At 40.9% G+C, this 20,893-nt stretch overlaps 1 protein-coding gene across 1 annotated transcript in view; it reads right to left on the bottom strand.

Moving 5' to 3' along the window:
- The window catches only part of LOC307073763 (seizure protein 6 homolog), a gene marked incomplete at both ends in the record, with an annotated part of 57,976 nt that overhangs the window by 31,617 nt on the left and 5,466 nt on the right, over positions 1–20,893 (bottom strand). Inside the window, 2 exons of the mRNA XM_079733723.1 lie at positions 396–529; positions 1,257–1,943. Of these exons, the coding sequence (XP_079589849.1) occupies positions 396–529; positions 1,257–1,943 (821 nt within the window). The remainder of the gene's footprint in view (positions 1–395; positions 530–1,256; positions 1,944–20,893) is intronic.

Raw genomic sequence — 20,893 nt, 5'->3', positions numbered from 1 at the left:
AGTTATTAAGACAGAGTGCAGAGAGCACAATTTTGAAACTAAGCAACCAACCTTCCACATCGTCCATTGAAAAGTGTTGCATTTCGCATTTTGATTGTCAGGCAAGATGGATTCCCGAAACCAATCAGAAAATAAATATAAATCTCTATAATAGAAATGCCCTGGTTTGTCAGAAATGAGCCGGGAGCAGTCAAAATTCGGAATTGTCTCATATAAGGGCAGGCAGCCAACTGGAAACAAATATTCTCAGCCTTTCCATTACTAACATCTGATGGATGGCTTTGCCATTTAAAAGTACACTCAAATAATAGTGCTTAAATCTAAGTTAAAGTACTTAGATTCAAGCATTGGTCACTAAATCCCTGCAGGGAGAGAGCCCCATGACTGCTTCCTACCTGGATCTCCACTCCGTAGCCCATGTACATGATGACCTTGTAGGTGCAGTCAGTCGCAGAGTGGACAGTAGATATGGCCTGTGGCAGAGCCTGGATAACGCCATGAGGCCCGCTGAAGTCCATGTGGCAGGACGCTGCAATGATGAAGACATATCATGTGTTGGAATAGGACGACAATGACTTAAGGCTGAGAAGGTCTTCTGGACAGTCTGAAAACCTAAGGAATACGTAGATTTAGATTGATTGCTAAGACATCTATTTTAAATGTGAGAATCAAGTGTAACTCTCACATTGATTTCAATGTTAAAATAGAGACATGTAACAATTAACATTTGCATAATCAATACTTTCCGCTTATTAATTGATTGAATTGTGTACCAAATTTTCTGATTGTAATCGAATCACATAATGATGAAATTTAATATTTTCTAATGCACAGAACAGACAGGTTGTGGTCTTGTGGAGTTAAAAAGTGATGAGTTTCCCTCTGAAGAAACTAACACTCTCCATGCAAGTCATCTGTCAACAACGTATTATGTGGTGAGCTGATACAATTACTGCTATATTGTATCACACCAACCCACCCACACACACACCCACATATGTTTCAAACATTTCTGGTTTGCATGTCTCACTGGAAAAAGCCTTGTGAAAACACTGTGAAAAAAGAACCTGAATATAAAATCTGATTACCGGTAATAAAAATATGCCAAAACCAAATTCAAAATGTTAAGAAAAAATATTGTTTCCATTTAGTTTTGCACAAGTGTGCTTATTTTGGGTTCTGCTCTGGACACAATAATGCATCAGAGTTCTACTCATGTTATTTGCAGCAGGATGCACACATCTACCTTCTCTTACCTGGGCTATGTGGGGTGGTCGTTATGCTAGTGGCCCCCTCGTCCATACCACCGGGACTACCTGCTAATGTGCTGCCGCCCATTGCAGATGAGTCATTCCTCAGCAGTAGTGGGCCCACAGCTGCTGTGTCTTTCCCTGGTGCCGTAGTCGTAGTGCTAGCAGTAGTAGTGGCACTAGGAGACACCCGGGCAGGCAGCTCCATGTCTCGCAACTGCACTTGGGCCGCTCGATCAGACGGGCCTGGAAGACGAGGGGGTTCGGGGGTGTGCGCTAAGACGGGGATGGGCCACTGGTCGGGGCGGTCAGCCCCCTCCCCAGCGGACCCCCCGTATCCGGCAAGTGCGCTCTTCAGCGGTGGAGTTACGGGGAACAGTGGGACGTTCCCGTGCACAGCCATTTGCGGAGCCCCAGAAAACTGGCTGGTGGAAAAGGGAAGGGAACTGTGACTGTTATCCATCGCCCGGCCACCCTCACCGTAGTGGGGCCGGGCCCAGGGGCCCAACAGGGGCTGTTGGGAGGAAGGGTTGTGATAGGGCGAACGCTGGTGGGGGATGCTGAGCGGAGGGGCCGTGGTGACCATGGGCAGCCTTCTGCTGGTGTCCTTGGTGGTGGGGGCCACGCTGGCGGCCCTCAGTAGGGGGCTTCCCGGGGTCATGAAGCGGCCAGGGTGGTCCTTAGAGGAAGATGCTGTGGATCCAAATATATAGGTGTTCAGTTTATCAATGCAACTTGAAAAGATGGATCACTGTTCAACAACAACAGGCCATACAAATATAATATTCTCTGCACACATCAATTGCAGTTTTTTAATCAAATTTCTTCTTATTCATTGATTGGATTGTATATTCCAGAGATACTGCAGAAATAGGAAAGGGAATACTATGCATGGCACACATTGGATACAATACATTGTATCCATTTGGGATACTCTGGGGTTCAAAGGAACAGTATATTAATATTTTTAGGCATTGCTACAATAAACAACAGAGGTAAAGTATTTGGTTCACTCTAGGAATTTTTCTAAATCGTGTTCAAATTGGTCTGCGCTCCACTTTAACACGACTGTCACACTTGTGTTGTGGATATCTTCCCATGAGTCGACTGCTGGCCAATGAGACTCTGGGGGAAACCATAAGAGCGCGAGGCGAACAGCGCTTGTTAAATCGTTCAGATCAGTGTGCTTCCTTCCTCCCATACTACCACTTGTAATGACACTTAATATTCCTCGCTAAGCGGATTTCATGAGCCGGGAATATTCTTGTAGCGTAACAAACCATTCTCCCCTCCCCAAGAGCACCTGCCAGATCTAATCGGAGACCCCTTCAGGAGGCTATCATCCGCCAAGGGAAGTCTTATGTTTCTTTAACAATGCTTCATTTCCACCCTAATAGCTCCCCCTCTCTACCAGCTAATAGCAATCTGCTTCAAACAATCACGGGTTATTGTAGCCGCTCCACTTCCCAGCCGGCACCTTTTCTTCTCAAAGCGAGAGGGTAATGGCTCAGGCCTCTTACAGACACATCAGGACCATTGTCGCTTGAAGCGCCTTGAAAATAATTCAAAAGACCAGACAAAATGTGCCGCATTGAACATGGGGTATAACTCCTTTCCACAGAGAGCAAACAGGTGTGAATATTGTAATGTACCCATCTTATCTCTTAGAAGTAGTTGTATAAATTATGACCCCCTTTTGGTGAGCTGTCCGCTATATCTACACATTTTTAATGTTTGATTACACTACAAGTCAAAGTAATTATTGAATCTGAATCATCCTCTGAAAAAACGTACCATCATTTTCCACACATCCACACGCCATTTATTTTCCACATTATATCATACAAGAGGGTCAAAATCGGAAAAACAAGGGACATGTGGCCACAAGAGCCTACTTTGATGGATCCCCCAGAGCTGGCCCACTGAATCAACCATGAGCCCATTACAAATCCCAATCATTAAAGTTCACAAGAGTTACCAGCAGGGAGACACAGCCAGATAACAGCCTGAAGGCCCACAACGTGTCTATAAGAAATAGGGTAAAATATGCACCCACTAGACTATGCTGAGGGATTACTATTACGATGACTAATAGATTGAAAAGGAAAGGATCGAAAAGGATTTCCTTCATTCTGCCATTCAGCAAGCAAAAGTAAGATTCAACCATGCCTCTAGGGATTGGTGAAATTAGAGACGGGTAACGATTGAAAGAATTGTGTGTGTATGGGTGTGTGTGTGACGTGTGTGTGTGTGTGTGTGTGTGTGTGTGTGTTTGTGTGTGTGTGTGTGTGTGTGTGTGCGTGCGTGTATTAATTTCAAAAGTCCTGTTGATGATAGATTGAAGCAATATTATATCGTGATTGGTTGAAATGTAAAGATTGTGTTTCACAAACACTGAGTGTGCAGTGTTTGTTTTTATGTTCGTATTTGTGTTGACTTGATGCAAATTGGTAAACATAATGCTTCTTTAAAAAGTCTGTTTTTCATACCGTTTTTAGTGCAGAATGGATAGGTCAAATAATGCAGCAGCTAACACATTCTACACACAATACTGTGTTTGTAAATTCGGTCTGCAGAATACATTTTCAGAGAGTCATTTTTCTCCTTCTGAATACAAACCAGGCCCTTGATCCAATGTTGCCTGTAGCAAAATGTTCCCCACTTAAAAATGTCCCTTACCTTATCGATCCTGCACCTGCAGAATAATAGCCAGACACTCACCTTCAAAGCCTTTAAATAGATATAGGTAGCCAACTAACCCTCCATTTACAAACCATTTCATTCAGTCATATTTATTCAAGTCAATAGTTCAGTTTATCGTATGGGACAGTTATCTCTTTGTTTTCTGACAAGCCCAGTTTTTCATCTGAAAAAAATGTTTTAAATTCAACTCCATTCCAAAACCAGCCAACAAATTCAACAATAATATTAAATTCGAATGTAGCCTTAGATATTCAATTATTTAATAATATGATTGAAACATGTTGCTTGTTCCTTATTGGAAAAACATTTGCATTTCTCCATACCATGTATAATGCTTATATATTGTGAAAAAAAAAAAAAGAGGAACTACTTCTACATGATATCTTCACTTAAGGTCAGTTGCCCATTCCTTAATGGCGAAGAACAAAGACAATAGGCAGACCAATAGCTCATTCTAGCCCTTATCAGTGGAGATGCATTGATTTCCAACTTGAAGACAACAAGTCAACAACAACAGTCTGCCCCTAAAGACTCCAGGGCACCTTTCACAAGCAAAGGACAATTTTGCCACAGAAAAGCTTTAGACACCTTCAGATGATTTATGCATCTTTGAGGGCATAGGTAGAAATCTCAGGTCCATGAACCGACATTCCCAAGAACCAACAAAACATGAAAGTTTCAACCTTACAAATCAACCATTGTTGGAGAGGATATGAAAATAATCATATTTGGGGAATAAAACATTAGATCATATTCAATAATATTGTCACATTTGAGAATTTGAAATAATGAAAAACACAATCTGAAATTTTCCCTCAACGTCATGTTCTGAATCCAAATCAATCCGCTCGTCATTTCCACATTTTCCATATTTTGATTATTTTGTCAAAAGCTTCCCGCCTTGAGCCCTAGATTAGCAAAGCCGCCTGACTCTTTGTGAAGCTGTACAAAGCCAGTGCAATTAGACACTCTTTTCCCTCACATAACACACTGTAATCCAGACATGCTATTTATTGCTTGGCAGTGGCCATAAAAAAAATGCAGAGTGACAGGAACTGTGCTGTTTCTGCGTAATCAGCAACAATTCAATGATTTGATGCCATGTTGTGGTGTACGGTATCCCCTTTGAATTGTTTTAAAACAGAAACACAAACAACACTGCACAAGGAAAATCAAATGAGAAACGCCTGGATCCAGCTATCGGCTCAGATATGCCTAGAATAGTGATGCATTGTTATATTTATAACAATAATTCACTGCATTTAACAGTGGCACTTTTCAAGACACTCAAAGCACTTCAATAGTTAGTGTGGTGGATGATACTCATTATCCACTACAAGTGCAAAGGTGAGGAATGAAACCATCCAATATATTACACATTTGTGAGTTTCATGGCAGTTGCCAGCCAAGTTTTTGTAAACAGACCAATTACACCTTTTTCTCAAAGGGTACATTAAAGACGTGAAACAACCATTAAAACAACTGAAATGACCATTTGTCATTCTTTTCTTGAATAGGCTAAACTAAACGTGTATCTGAACCTTGGTCCAGGTATGCAGGCGCTGCGGGTCTGTCAGTACCACTAAAGTGCTGTAAAAAAAAAACTGAAGTGAGTGAAGGAAGCTACGATACATCTGTCACTGTGGATCTACTCTGAGCAGAGTCTTCATCACGCCCTGGATACACCAGCACCAACAAACAACATGTTGACTGCTGACACCCTGCTACAAAACAAAGTGGGATGCCTCAGTGCAAGGAGGGCAGATGTGTACAATTGAACATGATTAGACTTGGAAAGCTGAAAATGAGGCATGGAAGGAGGTAGGAAATAAATACAGAGCATTAATACAGGCAGACTGTAGAACAGATACAGAAATGCAGGCAGGAAGAGACAAACAGCCAGACAGACAGATAGACAGAAAAAATAGACAGAAATATAGATGGATATGGACAGACGGATAGACAGACAGACAGACAGACAGACAGACAGACAGACAGACAGACAGACAGACAGACAGACAGACAGACAGACAGACAGACAGACAGACAGACAGACAGACAGACAGACAGATAGATAGATAGATAGATAGATAGATAGATAGATAGATAGATAGATAGATAGCTGGTTGGGTTACGTAGGCAGAGCACAGTCGAGAACACTTGGCAGAGCAAAAAGCAGCAGAGGCGGTGTGTGGCGGTGGAGGGATGACTTGCTGACAAGCTGCAATCTAATTAGATGAAGAAATATAGGGAGCAGTGTGGGAGCTACCAGTGGATGGCAGCCCTAGGAGAAGATCAAGCACTTCACCACCACAGCTGGTCTATGTATTACAATCTGATGGATCACCTGACAAAAACCTGTACACACACACGCACACAATCCACTGTGAACACCAACATAAACACATACACACACACACACACAATCACACAGGGAACACACAAATTCTTAAACATGCACAACAAACCGCACCGTGTCATTTTACATCTAGAAGCACACAACACAACAAGAACATATATAAATGGCTGTCAAGAATCTTGTTTGGTAATTTTCTTTGTTGAATGGATTTTCCCACTAAATACAGAAATTGATCAAAGCTCAATTTGAGTTTGGGATGCATAAGATCAGGCAAAATGTGAGACAGGGACAAGGCAATAGTGTGGGGGAGCTTGTGGACGTTGGTTGAAATGGATGGAGTTCCTCGCTGGTACACAAGTCCAGGCAGTATCCACCCAGGCAAAGTCTTTGCAGCCACATACATGTAGCCCACTTTCCTTTCAACTCCCTTCTCTGGCAGACAAAACATACAGATACTATCTTCCAATGCCTGAAATCAATTGTGCAGTCTGTACCATTAAGGAACTGAAGATTGGGCTGCGCTTTTCCAAGCTAAATCTGGATGACTAGGCTACACAAAAGAAGCCAAAGTAAACAGTAGAAAACAAGGAGGACATCTTTCTTGAAACAAGGAAAGGAACATATTAATTGAGCACTCTATATGGTTCGAGGTCAACAGACTGAATAAGGGGACATAATCATTCTGCTATTGCCAGCAGTATGGCACTTTTGTTTCTTTGAGAAAAATTAATAATAATAATAATCACAAACGTCTGAATATATATCAGTAAAACATGTGTTCACACACAAGAGTGATTCTCGTATATATTTCTTAACTCTCAAGGACAGAAGGTAAGGAAACCACGATGTAAGCAGACTCAGAAGCAGTGGCAATATTTCCCGGGGATATGGCCAGCGGAATGTAATAGAGCCTGAGCAACCCGGCTTAAGGAAGCCTGCTTTATTCCGCCGCTGTTGGGGACGTGGCTGATATACTCAGCGATGCGTTCCACACCGCTGCCCGCCTTCAGCCAACTGACAGCCATGAAAATGAGTGTTTACTGCTCTCCGACAACCCGGGATAAGCCCGCAGACGGTCCACTCCACTCCAACAGGTTGAGGGAAGAGCCTTTCTCCGAGTGGCCCCCGGAGCAGACCAGAGCACAGAAATAGACAGGGCCACGGGTGATTGAGGCTAACTAGACAGAGATTCAGAAAAAAAGCAAATCAATTCTGTTGTGAAGGAGTCAGACTGCGACAGTTTGACATTTCAGCCAGTCTAATGGGAATACAAGTCGTTGTCGAAAACCATGACTTTCTGACATGTTTCACATGACTGTACGGTTCCAGATGCTGGTTCCATATACCTTAGTAGCAAGCTAAGCGCATTCACACTGTTTGATCGTATTTATCCAATTCATGTCTTTGTCTTCTTTTTGCCTTTTTTGAATGTCTTATTGGAAAAATATAATTATTATTGTTATTATATATATATATATATATATATATTTTTATGAATTTATATTTCCTATGTTTCCGCCATATACATATATATAAATGGCGGAAACAAAGGAAATTTTAAATTCATAAAAATGTAGCATCACCAACCACTGACACGATTTCGGAAGCATGATTGAGACTTTTCTAACCCCAATTTTTCCATGTTTGTCCCAATATGCCTATCATGGGACCCGGGGTCCCGACCCCAAGGATGGGAACCACTGGCCCACACTGTGCAGGCTGTTGGCTCTGTGACGGCTCATGTGGGATGACAGGTGTGAAATGGAAGGGGAACGTAAGGGACTGTCAACATGCAGCTACTCAGAGAGGGGGAGGATAGAGCAGCATTAGGGCCTCTGAACTTCAGATGGAGCTTGATGTTGCTGGCAGCAAAGGGTCATTGAACAGGAAAAAATACCTTATAATATTGTTTTAAATGACAATATTTTTGCTTTCCTCAAGCACAAAAATGGTGCTGGCCTTGATTTTTCCAAGTGCATCAAAGCCATGAAGTGTGGACAGAGATGGCAGTGGGGATTAGTCTCCAAGAAAAACCATGACCAAGTTGTACTGGCTTCGGGAAGGAATTCAACCACAATTGACAGTTTGTAAATTGAAGTGACTGGTTAAAGTGTTAGAAGAAGAGGAGAATGAAAGAACATATATATAAATATCAGGACAGATATCAGGAAAATAAATAAATAAATATAAATAATAAACATCAACTATGCATAATAAGAGCTAGTAATGTGTTAATTAAGAGCAAAGACATATGTGTCATGTAGAACTCAGGATGAAAGTGACAAAAAGAGAATGTCTCCTTTGCCAGAGCGCAGGAGGGCTGAGGGCTCTCTCTGTGTTGAGTGATCATGAGGCTCGCCTGCTCCCTGTCTCTCTTATCAGGTGCGATGGCAGAGTCGTTGGAGAGGCAGAACCTGACTATTTCTGTCACCCCTCTAGATAACCAGAACCAGACAGAGGAGGGGCTGATACAATTGAAGGTGGGCATGCAATCTTGACGCCCTTGAGTCCCTCGTCTCTGTGAAACGGTGAGCCTGCCTGAGATAGCTGAAATTAGATAGCTGATCTGGGATGGCTACTCTGAGATAGCTCCTCTGAGATAGCTTCTCTGAGATAGCTCCTGTGAGATAACTGAAATTAGATAGCTCCTCTGAGATAGCTCCTCTGAGATAGCTTCTCTGAGATAGCTCCTGTGAGATAGCTTCTCTGAGATAGCTCCTGTGAGATAACTGAAATTAGATAGCTCCTCTGAGATAGCTCCTCCGAGATAGCTCCTCTGAGATAGCGCCTCCGAGATAGCTCCTCTGAGATAGCTCCTCTGAGATAGCTGATATTAGATAGCTCCTGTCAGATAGCTCCTCTGAGATAGCTGATATTAGATAGCTCCTGTCAGATAGCTCCTCTGAGATAGCTGATATTAGATAGCTCCTGTCAGATAGCTCCTCTGAGATAGCTCCTCTGAGATAGTTGATCTGAGATAGCTCCTCTTAGAAAACTGATCTGAGATAGCTACTCTGAGATAGCTTGTATGGGATGACACACCTGAGACAACTTGAGATGGCTTATATATGAGATATTTCTTCTGAGATAGCATTTATGAAATACCTCAACCTGTCCTAACATTGTTGAGAAAAAATATATTTTTTAAATATATTATAAAGGAACCTTTTAACTAACTTTGCTGTTTAAATATTGACAAAACATTTGCTGCAGTGCTGTGACAGCAATGGCATCTTACCATGATTCATGCTGGGAAAGTTTTGGGCCTTGCTCAAGAAAGCAAACACAATTACTGAATCAATTATGCTCTGCTGATTACTCTTGATTTATAATTACTGAGCTGGGGGCCTGGCTCGTTTTTTTACATTAATTCAATAAGCTTGTTGTGCTGCTGGTTGATTTGATGTTGTAGGAGGCTGCGCAGGTGCTTGTCCTCGGTCCTAGTCCGTGCCGCTCTCCTCCTGTCTAAAGAATATCTGGTACACTCGAAAACACTTCAAGATATGCATTTCATTTGCATTAGCTTCTTATATAAATCACCACAATATGGCCCCCATTTAATCCTGTTTCACAACAAGGTGAAATGTCCTTTCAAATTTAAAGGAAATAATTGAAGTTGCAGAAAATTATGTTCAAATACAAAATACTTTAACCAATTATAATACAGTCAGTGTGTGTTTCATGGTAGCACTGTAACTTTCTATCAAAAAGCAGCTACATAATTGATTACATTTCTGTTAGACATGTTTTCTCTTTAAGTGGGAACTACAAAGGTGCACTGTACATTTCCTTGCTAAAGTCACTGGCTAAGCTGGCTGTTAACATATACATACAACTTAAGCTAAAATCATTTTAATCAGAACAGAAAACAAAAAATCATTATTTTAAATTTCATAAAATAATTGTATTTTTTGTAATACATATCATGCTGTCATTTCATTCAAAATTGCTTTTGGATTTAAAATAAAATGTTGTGTTTGGAGAACCTCTGCTCTCTAGTCCTATCGGCATTATGCCAGAAAACTGAAAAAATACCATCCCCTTCAGCGATTGTCAGTTTACTGCCTACCACATTCAGGTCTTCCCATCTCTTAGTTGGACTCAGTCAACTGTTTCTGAATAGGGTATACTGTGCAGCATCCCACACACGCACACACACACACACACACACACACACACACACACACACACACACACACACACACACACACACACACACACACACACACACACACACACAAACACACACACACATACACACACACACAATTACACAAACAAACACACATTTACACAAACACACACACACACACACACACACACACACACACACAAACACACACACACACACACACACACACAAACACGCGCACAAAAACATGCACAATGTAATGTCAGCATCACTTTGACCAATGGCCAGCTTCTGCAGTCTATCTCGAATAGATAAATACTTGTTTACCAGATACTGACAACCATAAGGCAGCAAATCATAAGAAAACAAAAAAACTCTGGAGAGTAAAACTATTTGATTCACGGTTCATCCCTGCAAGCAAAGTGTTTTGATATGTCTCAAAGCCATGAGCAATATCTAGGCCTCTAAAATGTGACTATTTTTATCTCCTCCTAAAGATGATGATGTTTTCATTTTGCCCACTGTATAGTCAGCCAGCATAAAGGTTTTATAAATTAAATGATATGGCATAACTAAATGGATATTAGAATTATATTAGCCAGTTCACTTCAGCAAATGTTCCATTGATAATTTATTATAATGGGACTCAATGGGGAATAAATGCAGACGTCAATCATTCCGAAGGTGAACCACTCAGAGTTGGTAGACATATAGAAACTGTGCTTAAGCAGGTCTCCGCAAAGTAAAATCCCGCTTTGGTTACAGGGGGTGCCATAACTGGATTTAACAATTTGAGCATAGTGTTTGCTGAACAAAAAAATGAAATGGTTGTAAGAAATGAAAGTAAAGACTGGTAGAATTTACCTCAGGCAGCATATTTTCATCATGAAATCTTCTGACAGTGTTGAGTGATATTTCATGCGTATCTCTAGTGATAATGATGGAGGGCACCAGCCATACTATCTAATTGAACCAAAAAAATCAAAAGCAAATATAATAACCTATTTGCATAATCTACATTTCTCTGAGGAGCCTTATACTAGGGATAATGTTGACCCAGTTGGGACACTTCATATTGTTTTTGAGCCATTATTTGAGAATAAGCTTTTATTTTTAACTTGCTCTTTTCACACCATCCATCTGCATACACTCCCAGCAAGTGGAGGGCATCCATCACCAGCTGTGAACCAGGTCCGTGGTCTGAAACTAACTAAACAGGGCATATAAATCAGCAAAACCAGCTTCCAACTGCATGATTCACCTTTTTTTTTATAACAAAAAGGTGTTCTCTGTTTACAGCAATACATACGAGGCTCTGCTTTGCATAAAACCTATTTTAAAAGCATCAGTATAACACGGCTTCAGTATAATAAAGATGGTACAAAGAGATTTATTATTTCCAGGGACACCTTCTTTTTGGGTTTTCCTAAATTGATATAAAATCTAAAAGGATGTTTGCTTGCACTTAGGACATTTGAGGGGTAAACTTGTGCAGCTCACTGTTCAGCAGGGTCAAAGGGTTAATCTGATAAGAACTGCTCTTATCAGAAATACGGAATAGCTTTTCCCCCTGGGCCAATAGCATTATCTTCCTATTGGTGTAGATCTGGTTTTAAACTTAGTTATTTACTAGGGTTCACGTAAAAAATAGTCTGGGCAACTGGAATTTCAGAGATAAGCATTGTCAAGACCCTGCTTGGAAATCACAGACAAGAAGTAAGCCATTACAGTGTCCTGTAATGGCTTGACAGCATTTAACGGGACTTAGCTTGACCATGAACGTGATTAAAACCTTTAATTTAGGCAATCTTAAGTAAAAACTTCTATTAAATATAGTGAGTTGATTGTCTTCCTTTAGGGTATTATTTTCTGTTGAAATCTCAGTTGTATTTTCAAACACAGATTGCTTAAATTCCATTTGCTTTTCTATGCTATTCGCCATTTCACTCTGCAATCTGGATTTCCACGCCCTGACACAAGCAGCGTAAACTGAAGAGAGCCAAACAAGGAGAACCATTAAGCGAGGCTGCTGTTTTGTCTCAGTAAACACAGGGAGCGTAAAGGGATTTGATTATTATCCTCTGAGGCCAGATACTGCAAATCCACTCCCCCCCACCCGCCCCCAAACACACACACACACACACACACACACACACACACACACATACAGACACAATCACATGCACACACACACACTCTCTCACACACACACACACGGCCTGGTGAGTAAGACCGGAATGTTAATGAAAACTGAGGCTTGTGACATTTGCTGCTGAGCTTTCCGAAGCCAAAGACTCAATCACAAAGACTGCTGGAGGGTCAGAATTCTATGTGCCCGCTGAACAAGGAGAAGATAAAAGGGTTTCACACAATTCTTACAAATGGCACACCACAGATTGGGAGGCTGTGTCATTACAATTGCCCTACTTAGTGGTGCAGTTGCATGGGAACATTTTTTATCACAATGGCAATCATTTCTGAAAAGTTAAAAACCAATGAAACACACACACACACACACACACACACACACACACACACACACACACACACACACACACATAAACACACGATGCAATCAGCAGATCTGTGTCCAGTGAAAGAACTATTAATAATGCTTGTCGAAAAATCCTCTTAGTAGTATCTTTGCTTAAAACAGAGCAAAATATTGGGTAACACTTTATAATAAGGTGCCATAATAAATAGCAAACTAGTCATTACCTAACCCTTTGTTAATATTTGTTAATTGTTACTAAAATATCTATTTGGCACAAGTTAATCGTTTTTTCATCATTAATTAAATATTAGTTGTTTGCCCTAACCCAACCCTAACACACGACCCTAACCCTAACCCTAACCCTAACACACGGCCCTAACCCTAACCAGCAACAAAAAAAACTATTAACTTGTGCCAAATAGATATTTTAGTAACAATTAACGGATATTAACAAAGGGTTAGGTAATGACTAGTTTGCTATATATTATGGCACCTTATTATAAAGTGTTACCAAATATTGTCTTCCAAAGGTTTTATTATATCTCTATCTTCTACAATGACCTTGAGCCTTGAAATAAGACATGCTGTAAATTGTTTCGAATATAACGATTTCATTAACCCCCCCTAGTTGCACTTTGAAGGTAATTGCCTGTGTAACAGTTACTATATCGCAAGATTTTAAAATAATTATGAAAGAAAATGCATATCGGTATCAGCATGTCATCACCACGGCCCCCTGCACCTGTGATCACACATATTAATACTTTCCATGGAGTCATGTTTGCTATGGAGCTGTGTTGAATGTATTAAGTAAAGCCCTCTGGATCCATTCACTGGGCAATGATTCCCTTTAATTAAAGAGTGCACTGAGCCGACTGGGGCGCCTCGGGGGAGGACCTTACTGGTCATGCCACGCTCAAAAAGTCAAACACTGGCACAAGTTAAAGATCCGCTTTAAAGCTCATTAATCTAGGAGCCGAACCTTTTAGCTAGTGGCTTCCAGTGGTCTCAGAAGGGGATTTGGCCTGACCGGTATTCCCTAAAGGAATATTGAACCACAATCTCAGAGAAAAGAGGGGAGCCACTTGGTGACTCCTTTTGGTGCGTTAAATCATCAAGCAATCTCAGTAGCTACTATTCCAGCCTGTCCTCCAACCTAAACAGAATAGCTTGTTTGTTTATGTCATCTAAAATGACCCATATAAACACTTAAGCCCCTTAGCGACTCTTTGAAGATACAGCAACACATCACATATGTCAAGGTTATGTCTTGCCGAATGTCTTGATTTATTCTCAGTGGAAAATGGGACATTTTAAGATTAAAACGCCTTTTGATAATATTTCTAGCGAAAAAAATAGTATTTTACTTTCGTAGTCTTGAATTAGTGTATGCATATGATTTTCAACATGATCCAACATGGCACATCCATATGGACGCTGCTATCCCTGATGCCAATCAGCTTGCATGTTGTTTGAATCGATGTCTTTGCATTGTGGAGTCATCTGAGCTGTTGTGTTCAGGGCTATTTTACACTACTGATGATGCTATGATGATGACAGTTTTTTATGGAACTTGATAATCATGACACATTAATACCGGTGTTAGATGACATTCTTTCAATATAATCGTAGATTGCCGATTGACCCAGGGATGACATTTCTTCTTCTTCTTTGGGATGGACTAGGACAACATGTTTTTGTGGTGCAAAATGGAAGTTTATGTTTGCCTTCTTCCGCCGAGAAATCTTTTTGAAAGGTTCAGTATATAAATATTTTTTGTTTAACAGGATAATTAGGAAAATGAATACTGCTGTTAGATATTTTTCTTTCAATAAAAGTTTAGATTTTCGAGTGATTTATGGATGAAATATGTGTTCTTCCTCTTTTTGAACAGCTTAGGCCAATGTATTTCTATTGGGGGAAATGTTGCATTAACTAACATACTAACCCCATATACATTCACTATTAATACAAAAGTCATAAAAACGCATTTAATCGCATAAACTATCTTAAAATGTCCTATTTTCCAAAGAGAATAAAACAAACATCGTCTATTTTGTTTTAGCAAGACAGAGCTTTGACATACGTGACGTATTGCTGTTTCTCTGAACAGTCGATAGGTGCTAAAACATTTATATGGATCACTTTGGACGACATAAACAAACAACCTATTCTGTTAAGGTTGGAGCGCACGTTGACTTTTCAAGGTTACTAATCTTCTTGATCAATTCACCACAATTCAAAATGTTTGCCTTATATCTAAGTGGCCGATAACAAATGTGTGTGTCCCCTTCACCTGGTTTCATTCTTACCTGGGAGGATCTAATATGCTGTTCCACGCTTATAGAATATGATTTGTTTCAGGCAAACAGAGGAATTGAACAACTTAATATTTCCCAGATTAACAAATCCCTGAAATGTAATTTGTATTGTCTGAAAAAGGGAATGTGTTTGTTCCCTCAGTTGATTGAGCCTGTTGCCTCCAGCCCACCACAAGACAGTATCGCTCAGTCCGTCTGAACTCTGAAACAATGCCTTGACAGCTGGTATTCCTCCAGGGGCCAATTGAAAAGGTCTGAACCTGAATGGGGAAGATTGAACTAATATGCCATCTGAGGGCCAAGGCAGGACTTTACCTCCCCCCTCCCTCCCCCCTACACCTCCCCACACGTCCCCACACCTCCTAATGGAAACACTTGGGCTCGCTGAATGATGGCTGAGCATTGAGTGCTGCACTGCCATTCGTTTGGAATCATAAATCATTTATTTTGATGAGGAAAGCTGGTAGACAGAGAGGTTGACAAAAATCTTATGCACATGCATTAAATACCTGATTACACATTTACTTCAATCTGGAGAAGTACATAGGAATGATAATTCAGCGCAGACAAACATGCAGTGTTTTATTAATACTTTTCGATAAATTGTTTCACACGGTTATCTTTAAAGATAGGAACTGCTTTGACGTATGTCAGCAAGAGGTGACCCGAGTAAGATGATGACACAGCTTTCATTTAGTGCCCCTCTCCTCCCTCCCCCTCCCTCTCACTCCATGTCTGACACCATCTTAATTTCCTGTGACATGTGGAGCACTAATTCAGGATTCTATCAGTGCCTATATGCTTGGCTAAACCAATCGATAAGGTTGTATAGCATGTTAGCTCAGGAAAGAAGCATTCCTAATGCATGCCAGGAGGACAGGAGGACGACCCCCTGGAGCACGAGGGGATCTCCTTTTTGGTCATGAGCAAGATATTTAGACAAGAATATGTTTAGTTTAATACATTCAGCTACAAGGTTGTTATTGACAAGAGGTCAATTAAATTGTGGATCAGATGGCAGCCGCATATTCAGAAAATCTTTGTTTATGTAGGGATGCTGCATTTACTACCCATTTAGCCTCAGGGTTTTTGCAAAGCTCTCTTTTCCCCATCAAGCTAATGGTGTTTTCTGGAAAATATCCAGCAGAGAGTCAATTTGATCCTTTTCAGCAATAATAAGCAAGCGTCTGGTTGCAACTGTGGAGGCATTACAGTAGTCCACCAATCACAATCAAGACTCTGATGATTAAGCCAGCGTGCTCTCGCACATACAAACACACCACCGGTGTTGATGTGACAAAATAGCCTTTGGACCACCAAACAATAATTACCATTACTGGGATTTAGGCTTCTTCTTGTTTTGTGACCTCTGAGAAAATAAATACTCAAGTCAGGCTCAAATTGGGCTGACGAATCATTAACTTACTCTCTTGTAATTGTGGCAAACTTTTTGCTATTCTGTACAAATTAATAAAATCACTCTACTACAATCTACTCATGTGTAAACATGACATTGTGTGAACAGTTCGGTATATAACTGTAATGATTCTGTTTAGTGTGAATGGAATCAACGTTTTGGCTGACAAACAGATAATCAAAAGATGTGAGGAAAATTTAATTTTCATTCCATTTTATATTATGAAGATACTTTTTGTTGTATGAACATGATAATCTGTCAGAACTCATGTATGCATATCAATAGCACTGCAACGTTGAATGACTAAAAGGATGTTTTGGGGATTTACAATGCTAACAAGAGTTATTAAGGTCCTGAACTCATCAACCACCCACCAACAACAGTAAAAAAAATCACTTCTATCATGGTCCATTCAGTGCATACAGTGAAGTTTCTTTGCAAGGTCAGCAGGGATCTTGCATTCCCAGCACACCACTGTGATAATCCCCCTTCAGTGAGAGGTCAGCAGGTGAAGGAGTGCCCAGGAGGGTTGTGTGTGTGTGTGTGTGTGTGTGTGTGTGTGTGTGTGTGTGTGTGTGTGTGTGTGTGTGTGTGTGTTTGTGTATGTCTGTTTATGTTTGTGTGTGTTTGAGTATGTGTACGTGTATGTCTGTTTATGTTTGTGTGTGTTTTAAGATGCATGTGTGTGCGTGCGTGCGTGCATGCATGAACATGCCTGCACATCTGTGCATGTGTAGCAGGCATTTCCTACTCCAGTCAGAAGTTGTGAGATTCCCATTCTGTCAACATGAAGCTATTTGGGTCAAAGGTTTGGCCTGCGGTTAATACTGTTCCAAATTGCCTTTCCCTCTGGATTGTCAACTATGGACGAACCAGAGAGAAGTGGGTGAAGGTAGGTGGGGGGATGGGGGGTCTCAGCAAAAAACCTGCAAGCCGGTTAACCTGTACTGAAAGGCACATTTTAGTTGAAACACGAATCCCTCGGTGCAGGGAACTCTGCACATCACTCAGCTGTTGAAATCCATTTAAGAAAAGCAAACATGGCTAACAGAGACAGTCTAATGTATAGCATCAATCAAATCACTCATTTCGGAGAGTAAACACAAATACATCAGAGAGAGAAGTGGTTCAACATTTGAAAAAGAGTTGTCAGTTTGCCATGAAAGGCTTTCACGGTTGGATGTTCATCGGAAAATAGCAACAAACTGACTTTATCTCTATGAAACATCCTGCTATGTCCAAGGTCCTTTGGTTGACGCATGCACGTACATGTCTGTCAATACAACCCGAGCTAATCAATATTATCTACTAGCTTCTGTAAGCAGCTGTGTACATAGGATGGATGTCTAAGCTTATTGGGCAAATGAGGTAGACTGGAGAGCATTAACTATGTTCCAACATTACTATGAATAATAGTTCAACACCCAGCGTTGAACAAGAAGTTGAGTGATATGGCAGTGATATGTTGACAATGATGGTAGACTACAGAGCCTGAAATGTTCGTTCATCTTCTGTTCACCTCCATTTTTTTATTTTTTGTGCATTTTCCCCAAAACACAGTAGAGAAAGCTGATGTGAAAAGCATACTGATTCATAGAATTTGCGGGGAGGAATTTGTAAGCCTGTTATTTTCAGTGTGGGTGTTTTTCAATAGTGGCCTTTGTGGGAGCAGGTGCCAGTTATTGTAGGGGGAGCTGTGCTATGTCCCTGGCACCTCCACACATCCACCCGCCATTTAGGCTGCACAATACCCCCCCCTGCCAACAGCATTTCCTCGGTTGATAATTAACCCCCGCTCAAGAATGGTGCATGACTAATGGGGTTCTGCCAATTTTTACATGGCTGTGATTATGTGAAATTCAGACTGTACTTACCAGATCATTACAGAGAAACCAAGCCCCTAGGCATCAGAGAAGTCATCCATGTGCTTGTGCCATTGCTGTAATTACCAGTACGCTACTGCTTTCTGTTGCCCACCATTGTTCATTGTTTCGGGGTTGTTGTTTTTGTGTGCACAGCTGTAGCCTAGGCCTGATTAATGCAAAATCTGATCCCGCACTGAAAAAAACAATTTAGGTTTAGACTGGGATATACATTGTATTTATATAATGTATCACAGTGAGCCACAAGAAATCTCTGCCTGCAGTGTCTAAATGAAAGCCACTGACTTTGTATTCACAACGCCAAAAAATATTGCTTCCTCCCACCTCCGCAGACAACCAAGTTAGGGAACTATGCAAAGTGCTGCTGAGCATCGGTTGTTTGGCAAGGCTTATTTGGCTCAATGAAGAGTCAATTAAAAGGTATACACAAGACCATCCATCAAAAAGCAGTACAGGCGCATAATGTTCGCTTTGTTGGCTGTTTCCTGAATGACTCATTGAAAAGTGAGATTAAAACTGTTTTTCTACGGGTACGCGTCATGGATCGAGAACCAATCTGCTGTGTATACTCGGCAGCCTCCCAGTACCTCGGCATTTGTCTTACCCCTGCAGATTTGAATTGCAGAGTTTCCAGCCAGGCCAGTTGTTTACCTTGTGCGCTGATCTGCAGGCCAGCTTGACAACTCTGTGAAGGTAAATAACGATGCAGCTGATTTCTCCTGACAGCATTCCTGTAGTCCTGCTTTGCATTTGCATGATTTATGTTTATTACTGCAAAAATGCCAGCCGATGGGGCTACGCTTAGTCAGTTCATCACAGGGGTGTCTTTGTGTGTATACATGTACTCGTAAGGCTGCATGCTTTTGCTTTCCAATATGTATACAGGTGCAAAAAAATTACATTTAATATTTTAATGCATTCTTTGTCCCAAAATGCAATCCCCCTGATAGATGTTAAATACAGGAATACATGCTCAATAAATAGATCAACCACTGACACAGTCTACCAAAATACTATCATCCACAAACCATCAAGATTATTCCCCAAACTGGAAGTCGATGCCCGGAAAATATATGAGGTGTTTAGGGTTGGTATCCTATAGCTCGCTTGACATTCCTCCTCTTCATGACAATCTCTCTCTCTTTGTATTCATATGGAGAGGTGCTCTCTCTCCCTCTTCTCTCTCTATGTTTCCTTATGGAGAGGTGCTCTCTCTCTCTCTCTCTCTCTCTCTCTCTCTCTCTCTCTCTCTATATATATATATATATATATATATATTCATATACAGAGGTGAACTCTCTCTCACTCTTTCTCTCTGTATTCTTATGGAGAGGTGCTCTCTCTATCTCTCTCTCTCTCTCTATATATATATATATATATATATATATATATATTCATATACAGAGGTGCTCTCTCTCTCACTCTTTCTCTCTCTCTCTCTCTCTCTCACTCTTTCTCTCTCTATGTATTCATATGGAGAGGTGCTCTCTCACTCTTTCTCTCTCTATGTATTCTTATGGAGAGGTGCTCTCTCACTCTTTCTCTCTCTATGTATTCTTATGGAGAGGTGCTCTCTCACTCTTTCTCTCTCTATGTATTCATATGGAGAGGGGCTCTGTCTCACTCTTTCTCTCTCTATGTATTCATATGGAGAGGTGCTCTCTCACTCTTTCTCTCTCTATGTATTCAAATGGAGAGGTGCTCTCTCACTCTTTCTCTCTCTATGTATTCATATGGAGAGGTGCTCTCTCACTCTTTCTCTTTCTATGTATTCTTATGGAGAGGTGCTCTCTCACTCTTTCTCTCTCTATGTATTCATATGGAGAGGTGCTCTCTCTCACTCTTTCTCTCTCTATGTATTCTTATGGAGAGGTGCTCTCTCACTCTTTCTCTCTCTATGTATTCTTATGGAGAGGTGCTCTCTCACTCTTTCTCTCTCTATGTATTCTTATGGAGAGGTGCTCTCTCACTCTTTCTTTCTCTATTCATATAGAGAGGTGCTCTCTCACTCTTTCTCTCTCTATGTATTCATATGGAGAGGGGCTCTCTCTCACTCTTTCTCTCTCTATGTATTCATATGGAGAGGTGCTCTCTCACTCTTTCTCTCTCTATGTATTCTTATGGAGAGGTGCTCTCTCACTCTTTCTCTCTCTATGTATTCTTATGGAGATGCACCCACTCCCACTGAGCCTGCAAATGGGATCTCGCAGTCTAGAAAGAAAGCCATGCTTGTCATAATCATTGTGGATAAGACCCCTTGGCACTGTATGCACAACACGTAAAACCTAAATTAGATGTATAGGTCTATTATATAGTTCTATAAGTCTATAGGAA

Source organism: Pollachius pollachius (assembly GCF_949987615.1).
Source record: "Pollachius pollachius genome assembly, chromosome: 3".
NCBI classification, from domain to species: domain Eukaryota; kingdom Metazoa; phylum Chordata; class Actinopteri; order Gadiformes; family Gadidae; genus Pollachius; species Pollachius pollachius.
The sequence above is the reverse complement of the archived record's forward strand: the minus strand, read 5'-3'. Positions and strand labels throughout refer to the sequence as shown.